A 14060-nucleotide genomic window follows, 5' to 3' on the forward strand; every position below is an offset into this window, starting at 1 on the left:
TGTGCTTTTCCAGCACCACTCTCGCCTTGACTCGAATCTCCAGCCTCTGCAGTACCCCACGTCCTGCCTCATATGTTTCCAAGTCAACTTGACTATTTCAGTTTTCTCCTGCTCAGTCTCCCAACTTCAACCCTGGATCAGCTTCATTTCCTACCTAAACTCAGCAACACCGCATCACCCCCCATTCCTAACACACGCACACCAAATACCATCTCCCCCTCCAAAACCCGGCTCCAACAAAGCACAACAACACCTCTGCTTCCACAGGAGGCTATAGAATTTGGCATGAATGCAAAGACTCTTCCCAATTTTTATAGATGCACCGTAGAAAGCATTCTATTGGAATATATCATGGCGTGGTACGGCATCTGCTCTGATCAGGACCAGACTAAGCTACAGAGAGTCATGGACACAGCCTGGTCCATCACACAGACCAACCTCCCATCTATTGACTCCATCTGTATATCCCGCTGCCTTGGGTAGGCAGCCAACATCATCAATGAGCCCTCCCACCCTCGGTTATAATCTCTCCTGTCAGGCAGAAGGTACAAAACACGTACCAACAGATTCAAGGACAGCTTCTTCCCTGTTGCTATTAGACTTCAGAATGGACCTGTCACATTTTAAAGGTCCCGTTGATCTCGCTCCCCCTGTTCTCCAGCTGTAACATTGTGTTCCTCGCACTGTTCTGTCACCCTAATGCCCTTTGCATGGTATAATCAGCCTGTACTGCACACAAAACAAAACTTTTCACTGTACCTAGGTACATGAGATAATAATAGATCAAGTCATCTCCAACGTTCGATGATCCACACTGGCCTTCTGATCCAGTATCTCCTCACTTTTAAGCTTTTCATCCTTGAGTTTGAATCTCTCCATGGCATCACCCTGTCTGTGATCTCCAAAAGCACGACAACTGCACTCCTTCAAATCCCAGCCATTTGTAATGGGGCGGGGGGGGGGGGGGGGCGGGGGGAACGTATTGGCTCTGTGGTTAGCACTGCTGCCTCACGGCACCGGGGACCCGGGTATGATTCCAGCCTCAGGCGACTGTCTGTGCAGTGTTTGCACATTCTCCCTCCCCCCCCAACCCCCGCCCCCCTCCACCCCCCCCCCCCCCAACCCCCGCCATGTCTGTGTGGGTTTCCTCTGGGCAGCTTAGGCTGTTTTGGCCATGGGAAAGGCAGGGTTACAGGGACAGTGGGTGGGATGCTCTCTGGAGGGTCGGTGTGGACTCGATGGACCAAATGGCCTGCTCCCATTCTGTGATGGCGATCATTTCCCGAATCACTCCTGAACGTTTGGAATTTCCTCCCTCTCCACCTCCCTCCTTTAAGATGGCCCAGAAGGCCTTGCTCTTTGACTAAACTCTTCACGAAACACGAAACAGAGGCCGCATAAGGCCATTTAGCCCCTCACCCTTGCCCGTCCATGGCTGATCAACTCCTCTTTCGTGCCCAAAGCCCTCAGCTTCCCAACATTTCAAAAGTGTGTTATCTCCTCACTTTCAATGATCTCACCTCAATGGTTCTCTCCGATGGAGAATTCGAGACAGTTCACTGCTCGGTGACAGAGGAAATCGCCTCTCGCCTCAGTTTGAAATTATTCTGTCATTGTATCCTGTGATTTGTGGTCCCCTCGCGAGGGACGCATCTTCTCAACGTCTTCCCACCAAGCTCCGTCAGCACCTGAGATGTTTCAGTCAGACCCCTCTCATAAACTCCGAGTTAGTAAAAGCCAAACCTTTGTTGTTGATAAGTCAATCCCTTCATTCCAGGGATCAGCCCAGGAAAGAGCGTAGAACACAGACCTCTCGGTCCAAGCAGTCCGTGCTGACCCATAATCCCAAACTTCCCGCTTCTGATGAAGAGTCATGGAGATGCGAAACGTTCGCTTGCCCTCCCTCCATGGATGCCAGCTGAGCCACTGTGATTTCCTCAAGTTGGGGACATCGCTTTAAACTGAGGGCGGGGGGGGGTTGATAGATATAGGACGGATTTCGGAGGTAGTTTCTTTACTCAGAGAGTAGTAGGGGTGTGGAACGCACGGCCTGCAACTGTAGTAGACACGTCAACTTTACGGGCATTTAAATGGGCATTGGATAGGCACATGGATGAGAATGGAACAGGGTAGGTTAGATGGGCTTCAGATTGGTTCCACAGATTGGCGTAACATCGAGGGCCGAAGGAATGCGCTGGAAAGTTCTATGTTTTGTGTTCAATAATCCCAAACTAGACCTGTGCCAGCTGCCTGTGCTTGGTGCACATCCCTCCAAACATTTCTTATTCATGTACTGATCCAAAATGTCTTTTAAATGTTGGAATCGTACCCACATCCATTGCTTGCTGTGGAAGGTCATTGCATGCATCAATCAGTCCCCCATGTAAAATAAAATCACCCCGGTGGTCTTTTTAAAATCTTCCTGCTCCCACCTTTAAATAATGCCCCCTAGTTTTGAACTCCCCCACCCTAGGGAAAGGACACCTGCCGTTGACCTTCCCCAAACCCCTCGTGACTTTATAAATGTCGCTGCTCTGTGTCGTAGCCCGGTCTCACTTGTCTTATGAGCCAAGACTGTGTCAAAACACGAGAGGTGATCGCACTGGAATGTTTTGGATTCTTAAGGAGCTGTATAGGTTAAACACTGAGAGGATATACCCTCGCATCTCTTATGAAATATCTCCAAGGCTAATATGTGCGTTTTTTTTTTAAATACGGGGAGGATGGTGAAGCTGGGAGTTCTTACCCATGTCCAACTACCCTTACACTGGGCAGCATGCTGTGCTACTTCTGAGTGTATTGCTGGTGCCTGGAGTCACATAGAGGCCAGACCTGGTAAGGACATCTGGTACATCCTTTCCTGAAGAGAATTAGTGGACTTTTTATGACGATTGACGATGGCTACCATCACTACAATTTTCTTTATGTTCTAGATTGATTAATTTAATTTAAACTTCAAGCTAACCTGGTGGGATTTGAACCGATGTTCCTGAAGCATTAGACTGATCCTAGATGTTACCAGTCCAGACTTTTCCACTCTGCATCTCCAAGTCCTAATACCTAATGATGTGGGTCAGATTTTGAGCGATAATATACCGATGCGTTAACGTGAGGCCGTTTTGTTCTGTTCAGGTTGCTATGTGAATGTCCTGGTTGTCTTTCTTTCTGCTGGGATCTCAGAGGGTTCTTGTCTGTTTCAGTGGAACACCCGGGCCAAGCGAGAGAAGCTGACCGAGCTGATGTTTGAGCACTACAACATCCCCGCCTTCTTCCTCTGCAAGACCGCGGTGCTCACTGCGTATCCTTCAGACTGTCCGAGGCCAGGCTGCTGCCCCCAGTCCACAGCACAGCCCCGTAGGCACACACATGGGAACGGAGCCGAATGTAAGCTCCCGTCTGGAACACGGTCCTGACTGTACGTCCCGGTCTGGAACACGGCCCTGACTGTGCGTCCCGGTCTGGAACGTGTTCCTGACTATGCGTCCCGGTCTGAAACACGGTCCTGACTGTGCGTCCCGGTCTGGAACACGGCCCTGACTGTGTGTCCCGGTCTGGAACGTGTTCCTGACTATGCGTCCCGGTCTGAAACACGGTCCTGACTGTGCGTCCCGGTCTGGAACACGGTCCTGACTGTGCGTCCCGGTCTGGAACACGGTCCTGACTGTGCTTCCCGGTCTGGAACACGGTCCTGACTGTGCGTCCCGGTCTGAAACACGGTCCTGACTGTGCGTCCCGGTCTGGAACACGGTCCTGACTGTACGTCCCGGTCTGGAACACGGCCCTGACTGTGCGTCCCGGTCTGGAACGTGTTCCTGACTATGTGTCCCGGTCTGAAACACGGTCCTGACTGTGCATTTATGTCTGGAACACTGTCCTGACTGTGTGTCCCAGTCTGGAACGTGTTCCTGACTGTGCGTCCCGGTCTGGAACGTGTTCCTGACTGTGCGTCCCGGTCTGGAACACAGCCCTGACTGTGCGTCCAGGTCTGGAACACGGTCCTGACTGTACATCCCAGTCTGGAACACGGCCCTGACTGTGCGTCCCGGTCTGGAACGTGTTCCTGACTGTGCGTCCCGGTCTGAAACACGGTCCTGACTGTGCATTTATGTCTGGAACACTGTCCTGACTGTGTGTCCCGGTCTGGAACGTGTTCCTGACTGTGCGTCCAGGTCTGGAACACGGTCCTGACTGTGCATTTATGTCTGGAACACTTTCCTGACTGTGTGTCCCGGTCTGGAACGTGTTCCTGACTGTGCGTCCCGGTCTGGAACGTGTTCCTGACTGTGCGTCCCGGTCTGGAACGTGTTCCTGACTGTGCGTCCCGGTCTGGAACACGGCCCCGACTGTGCGTCCCGGTCTGGAACACGGCCCTGACTGTACGTCCCGGTCTTGAACACGGCCCTGACTGTGCGTCCCGGTCTGGAACGTGTTCCTGACTATGCGTCCCGGTCTGAAACACGGTCCTGACTGTGCATTTATGTCTGGAACACTGTCCTGACTGTGTGTCCTGGTCTGGAACGTGTTCCTGACTGTGCGTCCCGGTCTGGAACGTGTTCCTGACTGTGCGTCCCGGTCTGGAACACGGCCCTGACTGTGCGTCCCGGTCTGGAACACGGCCCTGACTGTGCGTCCCGGTCTGGAACACGGTCCTGACTGTACGTCCCGGTCTGGAACACGGCCCTGACTGTGCGTCCCGGTCTGGAACGTGTTCCTGACTGTGCGTCCCGGTCTGGAACACGGCCCTGACTGTGCGTCCCGGTCTGGAACACGGTCCTGACTGTGCGTCCCGGTCTGGAACGTGTTCCTGACTGTGCGTCCCGGTCTGGAACGTGTTCCTGACTGTGCGTCCCGGTCTGAAACACGGTCCTGACTGTGCATTTATGTCTGGAACACTGTCCTGACTGTGTGTCCCGGTCTGGAACGTGTTCCTGACTGTGCGTCCCGGTCTGGAACACGGCCCTGACTGTGCGTCCCGGTCTGGAACACGGCCCTGACTGTGCGTCCCGGTCTGGAACACTGACCTGACTGTGCGTCCCGGTCTGGAACACGGCCCTGACTGTGCGTCCCGGTCTGGAACACGGCCCTGACTGTGCGTCCCGGTCTGGAACACGGTCCTGACTGTGCGTCCCGGTCTGGAACACTGACCTGACTGTGCGTCCCGGTCTGGAACACGGTCCTGACTTTGCGTCCCGGTCTGGAACACGGTCCTGACTGTGCGTCCCGGTCTGGAACACGGTCCTGACTGTGCGTCCCGGTCTGGAACACGGTCCTGACCGTGCGTCCCGGTCTGGAACACTGACCTGACCGTGCGTCCCGGTCTGGAACACGGTCCTGACCGTGCGTCCCGGTCTGGAACACGGTCCTGACCGTGCGTCCCGGTCTGGAACACGGTCCTGACTGTGCGTCCCGGTCTGGAACACGGTCCTGACTGTGCGTCCCGGTCTGGAACACAGTCCTGACTGTGTCCTCCTGGAATGAGGTGGACTGAGTGATATTTTCCCCATTCCGCAATAGGCAGAGGAAATCTGACCCTCTTCTGCTCCCCTGAGATCCATGCTTGAGTAGAATCTGCCGTGTGTTAGAAGTAATCGCAGATGTTTATTCCTGTGAAGGCCTAATTCTTACTGCGAATATTAGTGGGACAAGACGCACCTATCCCCCTCTCCGAGGGCACCAAACAGGCAAATACTGCACAGTTGACGATGCTGCCTTTTGCAGAGATATTGAACCAACAACCCGACTGTTTCTGAGGGTAGACCTTCAGATCCTGAGCAGCTACTGGAAGAAGAGGAGGGGAGTTCTCCCAGTGTATCCCTCATCCAACATCATCAAAATTGGATTATCTGATGCTGTTTGTATGACATTCGGGCAGACGCCACACTTAAGTCCTTCACTTTGGGAAAGTTGTAAAAGGTGCTACAGGAATGTAAGTCTTCAATTCACATGAGAGTTGCTGAAACAGCTCTGAAGTGCTCATTCTGGTAACATAGGGAACAGCACAGAAAGATCCCACAAGCAGTGCACAGGATAGAAGCCTCACCCCCTGGTTCTCAGTGATGATCTTTGAGGGTCCAGGACACTGGGTGGAGAATTTCTGGCGAATGGGGAGAGCTGGTTCAAATATCCCATCTATGGAGCGTTTTGGTACATCTCTCTCTCTCTCTCTCTCTCTCTCTCTCCCTCTCTCTCTCTCCCTCCTGCACCAACGGACCTCACTGTCTCAGTGTGGAATCTCTCCTTGACTGTCTCCTCTCCCACCATGACAGCTTCGCTAACGGACGATCCACGGGCCTGGTCCTCGATAGCGGTGCAACCCACACGACTGCTATCCCCGTGCACGATGGCTACGTCCTGCAGCAAGGTAGGACCCTTTCACCTCTCAGTGTGGTAACTGTAGACCCCCCCCCCCCCCTTCAGGGTTTCTGGCCTCTTGGCTGTGCCTCACCTATGGGTGCTCCCTCTGGCTTGGGTACACATTCCTTGAGCGCTGCCTGTTCAGTAACTAAGACACTTCCTTTTGGACAGAGTTTGTTGACTACTCAGCCGTACAGCTCCTTCCATAGGACAGTCCAACTTCCTTTTCATCGACCTGTCACAGCACGGGAAACATACCCTTAGGCCCAAATCATCCATGTTGACCAAGTATCCCAACCTAATCTAGTCCTGGTTTGGAGATGCCACTCTGCAGAAACTTGACATGTGCGATCTTCTTGGAGATCCTCTCCACTTTAAGCCGGCACTTTAATCTGGTCCCATCTGCCAGCACCCGGCCCATATCCCTCCAAACCCTTCCTATTCATATACCCATCCAAATGCCTCTTAAATGTTGCAATTGTACCAGCCTCCACCACTTCCTCTGACAGCTCATTCCATACACATACCACTCTCTGTGTGAAAAAGTTGCCCCTTAGGTCTCTTTTATATCTTTCCCCTCTCACCCTAAACCTATGCCCTCTAGTTCTGGACTCCCCCACCCCAGGGAAAAGACTTTGCCTATTTCCCCTATCCATGCCCCTCATGATTTTGTAAACCTCTATAAGGTCACCCCTCAGCCTCCAACGCTCCAGGGAAAACAGCCCCAGCCTGTTCAGCCTCTCCCTGTAGCTCAAACCCTCCAACCCTGGCAATATCCTTGTAAATCTTTTCTGAACCCTTTCAAGTCTCACAACATCTTTCCGATAGGAAGGAGACCAGAATTGCACACAATATTCCAACAGTGGCCGAACCAATGTCCTGTACAGCCGCAACATGACCTCCCAACTCCTGTACACAATACTCTGACCAATAAAGGAAAGCATACCAAACGCCTTCTTCACTATCCTATCTACCTGTGACTCCACTTTCAAGGAGCTATGAACCTGCACTCCAAAGTCTCTTTGTTCAGCAACACTCCCTGGGACCTTACCATTAAGTGTATAAGTCCTGCTAAGACTGATGTTCTAACACATTCCGTGATCATCTGGACCTTCTGACCCAAAAGTAGGGAGAGTCTGATCTTACACAGGACCATTGTTTCCCTGTTGTATCTATCCAGTCAATTCATTTATCAATCAATCCAAATCATTTGTTTGACTACTTAACAAGCACTTTCTTTTCCCTATTCCACCACCTCCCCCCCCCCCCCCACACACACACACACACACACACCCCAACCTCTCTGCAGTGCCCCTTCAAATGCCAACTCTCACCCATCACCCTGGAGTTTCCCGCATAAAAGCAGAGAATAGTTCAGTACTGAAGGAGGCCATTCAGCTCATTGAGAATTGCACTAGCTCTTTCAAAGAGGAATCCAGTTAGCCCTACTCCACACCCAATCCTTTCCCTGCAATCTATTCTGAAGACTGGTCACCGAACCCAAAATGCCAACGCTGCTCTCTGCCCACAGCTGCTGCCAGGCCTGCTGAGTTTTTCCAGCAATTTCTGTTTCTGATTTCCAGCATCCCCTGTTCTTTTGGTTATTTATTTTTCCCCATGCAATTTATTTCTGTATTCCAGTATTGATCCAGTTGTGGAAAGTCACTGCTGAACCTGTAGTCACCACACTTATCAGACAGGGCACTTTCAAATCCTAACATCGTGCCAAATTTCACCTTCAGCTTTTCATAGCCTATGTTGGTGACCTAGACTTGAAAGTCTGGGGAATACAATTTCAACATTTACAGGTGTCACAAAATTTGGAAGTCTTCTGAATCGGGAGAAGGGTAATGAGAGACTTGAGACTACAGGTCAGTGGAACGGTGTTACACTGGTAATGTCTACGGGCTACAGAGGTCCAGGTGAATGGACGCAGACTCAATCCCGCCAAGGCAGATAGTAAAATTCAAATTCAATGGCTAAACCTAATATTGAAAGCTAGTCTCAGAAGGACCTGGGAGTCAGTCCTTAACGCATGCCTCACATGAAGTTGGTTTGCAGGTGCAGCAAGTAATGAAGAAGGCGAATGGAATATTGTCCCCCATTGCTGAAGAGGATGGAGTCTAAAAGCAGAGAGGGTGCTGGTGCGTTTACACCTGGAATACCGTGTGCTGTTTTGGTCTCCTTACTTGAGAAAGGATGTACTGGCACTGGAGGGGGTGCAGAGGGGGTTGATTCCAGAGTTGAGAGGGTTAGTTTATGAGGAGACTGGGACTATTTTCATTGGTATTCAGAAGAGTGAGGGAGCATCGTATAGAAACATATAAAAATATGTCGGGAATAGACGAGCTAAAAGCAGGGAGGTTGGTGGGTGAAACTGGAACGAAGGGGCGTAGTCTCAAAGTAAGGGGGGAGCAGATTTAGGACTGAGTTGAGGAGGAACTTCAAAAGGTTGTGAATGTGTGGAACTCCCTGCCCAGGGAAGCAGTTGAGGCCACCTCGTTGAATGTTTCTAATGCAAAGATAGACTTTGAAACAGTAAAGGAGTTAAGGGTGAGAGAGAGCAGGAAAGTGGAGCTGAGGCTGTGAAAAGGTCAGCCATTGAGGGGCCAGGCGGCCTACTCCTGCTCCAGTTCCTTATGTTCCTATGACAACCACGAGACTTCCATCAGCGGCTGTGAGGGACACATCCAGTGCCCTTTGGGGAGGGAGGGCCGCTTCCTTTACCCAGTCCTACCCCCGACTCCAGACACGCAGCAACATGAATGACTCCAAAAAGCCGTGACCGAGCAAGCCACTCAGTCTGAGACCAAATCAGAGTTCAGCAGCACAGGGAAGGTCAAAGTGATTCACAATCACAGAAATGTCGGTGTCGTCCAGTGGGGCCTTATCAACTGTTTGTATGGACAGCCCGTCCAGTAACTCATGGATTTTAACCCAGTCGAGGGCCTGAATTACTGCCTCTTTCCCTATAACTTGAGTAGCATCCTCTTCCTTGATGGAAGAATGGGAAAAAAGGCAATATAAACTGAAGGGTGTGTTTCTGAACGGTCATGATTTGGAGGTGCCAGTGTTGGACTGGGGTGGACCAAGTTAAAAATCCCACAACACCAGGTTATAGTCCAACAGGTTTAATTGGAAGCGCTAGCTTTCAGATTCTGACACAATCACCTGATGAAGTAGCGTTGCTCCGAAAGCTAGTGCTTCCAATTAAACCTGTTGGACTATAACCTGGTGTTGTGGGATTTTTAACTTTTCTAAACGATGTACAACATCAGAGGGATCTGCGTATCACCTGGGCCCATAAATAACCGAAGGTGGTGGGTGAAGAGGGTAGCTACTGAGCTATAAGGAATCCAAGGCTTTATAAACACCCCCATAAAAGCAAAGGGTGATAGTGAACCTTCAGAAAACATTAGATAACACCTCAGGCAGACATCTGGGTGCATTTTTAAAAAAAAAAAATTTGGAGAGAGGAGATGAGAGCATGAGGATGTTCAGCTGCCTTGAACCATTGACCTGAGTTGAGACCCCCTGGAACGATGCCACGCAGAGTGGTCCCAATCTGGAACCTGCCGCCTGAGAGTGCAGTGGAGGCAGCTTCAATCGAGAGAGCACAGGGTCAATATCAGGACTGTGCAGGTCTGTGGAGCGAGGTCAGGAGAGTGACAGCAGGCCAGCTGCTCTTGCACAGTGGACCTTACCACCTCCCCCAGTGCCGGAAGGTTCTCCGAGCCGTGAAACGGTACGGTTGTTTTGACAGGCCCAGCTTCTCCAGTACAGGCTCTGGGGCGGCACGGTGGCTCAGTGGTTAGCACTGCTGCCCCCACAGTGCCACGGACCGGGATTTGACTCCAACCTCGGGCGACGGTCTGAGTGGAGTTTGCACATTCTCCCTGTGGGTTTCCTCCCACCGTCTAAACGTGTGCAGGTTAGGGTGGATTGGCCGTGCTAAATTGCCCATTGTGTTGGGTGCGTCAGTCAGAGGGAAGTGGATCAGGGTGGGTTACTCTTCGGAGGGTCGGTATGGACTGGTTGGCCTGTTTCCACGCTGTAGGGATGCTAATTGTTCTGTAACGCAATGGCTGCGTTCTCGTGCAACCCTGAGCTATTGAAAGATCACACTTTAGAAACAGCACTTAAAGTGTTGGCGATGAAATCGCGTTACAGCCAACACACACTTTACAAGTTTGCAGTGTCCCCGATTCGTCAGTCGCGTTACACTGAGTCTGTGTTCACAAAACGTGCGTTATAGCAGAACGACCCGTACCTCCACATATTTTGGTGCCCTCCCCTCTTTGGTACTAGTCTCATCAATCTCCCCTGCACCTTCTCCAAAGTCTTCACAACCTTTGAAAAATGTGGCGATCAGAACTGGTCACACTCCTGCCGCTAGGGTCAGATGAGCGCATCACAAAGTTGACCGAAAAGCTGACCAATGTCCATCCATTTCTTACAGCAGTGACAGTAAGGTGTACACTTCTTTCCAGTACCTTCACATTACCCAGCTCACAGGATGACCTGAAGAGGAACTCGTGCAGTGAATCATGGGGGAACATGCACGGTGGATTCTGGGAACACAGGGGGATTGTGGGAATTGTGGCTGCCATTACTTGGTTAATTGACTTCATTCTGCTGGGCTCTCTGAACGGCATTGGGAAGCCAGGCTGGTAGTTTGGCCTCTTTGCCACCTCTCAGTCCAGATTCACTGAAGTCAGTGTTAGCCACCCCAGCTCCCGATGAGGTCTCACGTCTTTGTTTCCTCCAGGCATTGTCAAGTCTCCCCTGGCTGGTGATTTCATCTCGATGCAGTGCCGGGAGCTGTTCCAGGAAATGAACATGGAAATCACTCCACCTTACACAATCGCCTCGAAGGTAAGTAACACACGAGGGTGATGGCAGCAGGACTAGAGAATAAGCATTGGCCTGGAATGGGTTACCAACGGAGGTCTCATCAAAGGATTTGGAGGGGTTATTATACAATAACAGATACCTGGGAGTGAGCTACAGACTGGAATCTAATTGAGGAGTTCAGGGTAGTTTATATATACTGTAGCAGACCCAGGAGTGAGTTACAGACTGGAATCTAATTGAGGAGTTCAGGGTAGTTTATATATACTGTAGCAGACCCAGGAGTGAGTTACAGACTGGAATCTAATTGAGGAGTTCAGGGTAGTTTATATATACTGTAGCAGACCCAGGAGTGAGTTACAGACTGGAATCTAATTGAGGAGTTCAGGGTAGTTTATATATACTGTAGCAGACCCAGGAGTGAGTTACAGACTGGAATCTAATTGAAGGGTTCAGGGTAGTTTATATATACTGTAGCAGACCCAGGAGTGAGTTACAGACTGGAATCTAATTGAGGAGTTCAGGGTAGTTTATATATACTGTAGCAGACCCAGGAGTGAGTTACAGACTGGAATCTAATTGAAGGGTTCAGGGTAGTTTATATATACTGTAGCAGACCCAGGAGTGAGTTACAGACTGGAATCTAATTGAAGGGTTCAGGGTAGTTTATATGTAGAATAACAGATACCCAGACATGAGTTACAGACTGGAATCTAATTGAGGATTTGGGGGATTTGTATATACAATAACAGATACCCAGAGTGAGTTACAGATTGGAATCCAAGGGAGGATTTGGGATGGGGGGGGGGGGGGGGGGGTGGGTTTGTGTATACAATTGCAGATACCCAGAGTGAGTTACAGACCGGAATTTAAGTGAGGGGTTTGGATAGTTTAGATAATCAAATACAGATACCCAGGGAGAGGGGTTAAGCTATCCATGCAACGCGCAATAGAAATCTAGAGTGTTTTCCAAAAAGCTGATGTTACTCAGGAGTGTATCACTTGGAACATTTAAGTCTGAGATGGATAATATTGATTGGGTAAGGACATTATTAATGATCGCAGCTGATGTTAACACTGGACAAGTCCGATCCCAGAGTGAAACCTTGTAAATGCTAACCCTTTTAACAACTGTAGAAATCAGTAACTGAAAACATTTACACATTTAACTGAAAGAATTAAATTGTTCATTAAGTCAGAATAAACACAAACTATATTACACCACATATTAACTCTATTAAAGGATTCGAGTTTGCACCATTCCTTTTAACTCAGCAATATCCTCACAAACAACAAAACTTCAGAAAAGTGATATCACCATTTTCACACAGTGGTTCCCTGCTCAGGCTCATGCAGGGACAGCTGGAACCAGTTTCCTTTCGATGAATCTTTGCAATCACTGCATGATATTTTGCCTTTGTCTAGTGTCTGTCCCCAGGGTGACTAAAACAAACTGCAAACTGCACTCAAAGTGACAGCTTAAGTTCCCTGAACTTAGGGTGCAGAAAATCTTTCACTCTTTGGCATACACTACATTGAGCCACTTTTGCAACCGTTCTCTGTCTCCACCGGACCCCGACGCTAGACTCGACAGCAGAGTTTTCCCTCTCTACCTTCTTTCTACTACACTGAGCTGTTCATCTCAAGGATTTGTCTCATTGAAATGCATGGAAACAAAACAGACCTCCAGACACCTCACCATAAGTACACTCAAAGATGAGACTAAAACCACATCTCCCACTTTTTAACACATAAAATAGAAAAAAATTCAATTTAAAGTTATGCAGAGGAACTTCAATTATCTGAAGGACGCGGGCAGGGGAGTATTTGGTTTGGTTAATCGAATTCCAGATAATTGAATGCTGGCTAACATAGTTGAGCCGAGCATCAGGACCTTGCGATGTTGCTGGATAATCTGATATTCGGATAATCGAGTACCAGATAATCGATGTTCCTCTGTACACTCTTACAGTATTGAGGGGTATGAAGCAACCGTGGGACAACGGGTCGAGGCACAGATCATCTATAAACTCAATGAATGTCAGAACAGGTTGGAGGGGATGAATGGCCTGCTCCTACTGAGTTACAAACTGGGAATGTTGGCGACTCCGGTTAAGATTGTGGGAATTTTAATTTTGTTGACATCACTGCGTTTTTTGCTGGCAAGTCTAGCAGCGCTTTGAACAGAGTCATTTTCCCAGTCAATCTCAGGCAGTGCTATACAACAGAGAGACTGAGGGGCTCAGGGAGATCATTCTTTGACGTATGCATCAGAGTGCATTCAGATGGACTGGGTCAAAGGCATTTAGCATGCTTCATTGTTCAGTCCTTTGAGTAAAGGAGTTGAGACATTATGTTGAAGTTGTACAGGACGATGGTGGTGAAGCCTATTCTGGGATTTTGATCGCAGTTGTGTTCACCCTGTTATAGGAAGGAGAGGGTTCAGAAGAGAGGGAGAGGGTTAAGCTGGAGAGGGTTCAGAAGAGAGGGAGAGGGTTAAGCTGGAGAGGGTTCAGAAGAGATTTATCAGGGAATGGAGCATTTGAGTTGTAAGGGAGAGGCTGGATAGGCTGGGACTTTTTTCACTGGAGTGTTGAAGGGCGACCTTAATCGAGATTTATAAGATCTTGAGGGGTCTATTCCCTAGGGTGGGGGATTTCAAGACTTGGGGGGGGGTGGTATTTTTAAGGTGAGAAGAGAAAGATCTAAAAAAAAAGTCAATTTTTTTACACGTGTATGGAATGAACTTTCATAGGAAGTGATGGATGCGGGTACAGTTACAATGTTTAAAAGACATTTAGGTAAGTTCATAAATGGGAAATGTTTGGAGGGATAGGGGCCAGGTGCCGGCAGGT

At 49.6% G+C, this 14060-nt stretch overlaps 1 protein-coding gene across 1 annotated transcript in view; it reads left to right on the forward strand.

Moving 5' to 3' along the window:
• The window catches only part of LOC140492687 (actin-like protein 6B), a gene marked incomplete at its 5' end in the record, with an annotated part of 59885 nt that overhangs the window by 9493 nt on the left and 36332 nt on the right, over window positions 1–14060 (forward strand). Inside the window, 3 exons of the mRNA XM_072591715.1 lie at window positions 3133–3298; window positions 6267–6361; window positions 11123–11229. Coding sequence (XP_072447816.1) covers window positions 3133–3298; window positions 6267–6361; window positions 11123–11229 — 368 coding nt within the window. The remainder of the gene's footprint in view (window positions 1–3132; window positions 3299–6266; window positions 6362–11122; window positions 11230–14060) is intronic.

This window comes from Chiloscyllium punctatum, chromosome 21, assembly GCF_047496795.1.
Source record: "Chiloscyllium punctatum isolate Juve2018m chromosome 21, sChiPun1.3, whole genome shotgun sequence".
Taxonomy (NCBI): domain Eukaryota; kingdom Metazoa; phylum Chordata; class Chondrichthyes; order Orectolobiformes; family Hemiscylliidae; genus Chiloscyllium; species Chiloscyllium punctatum.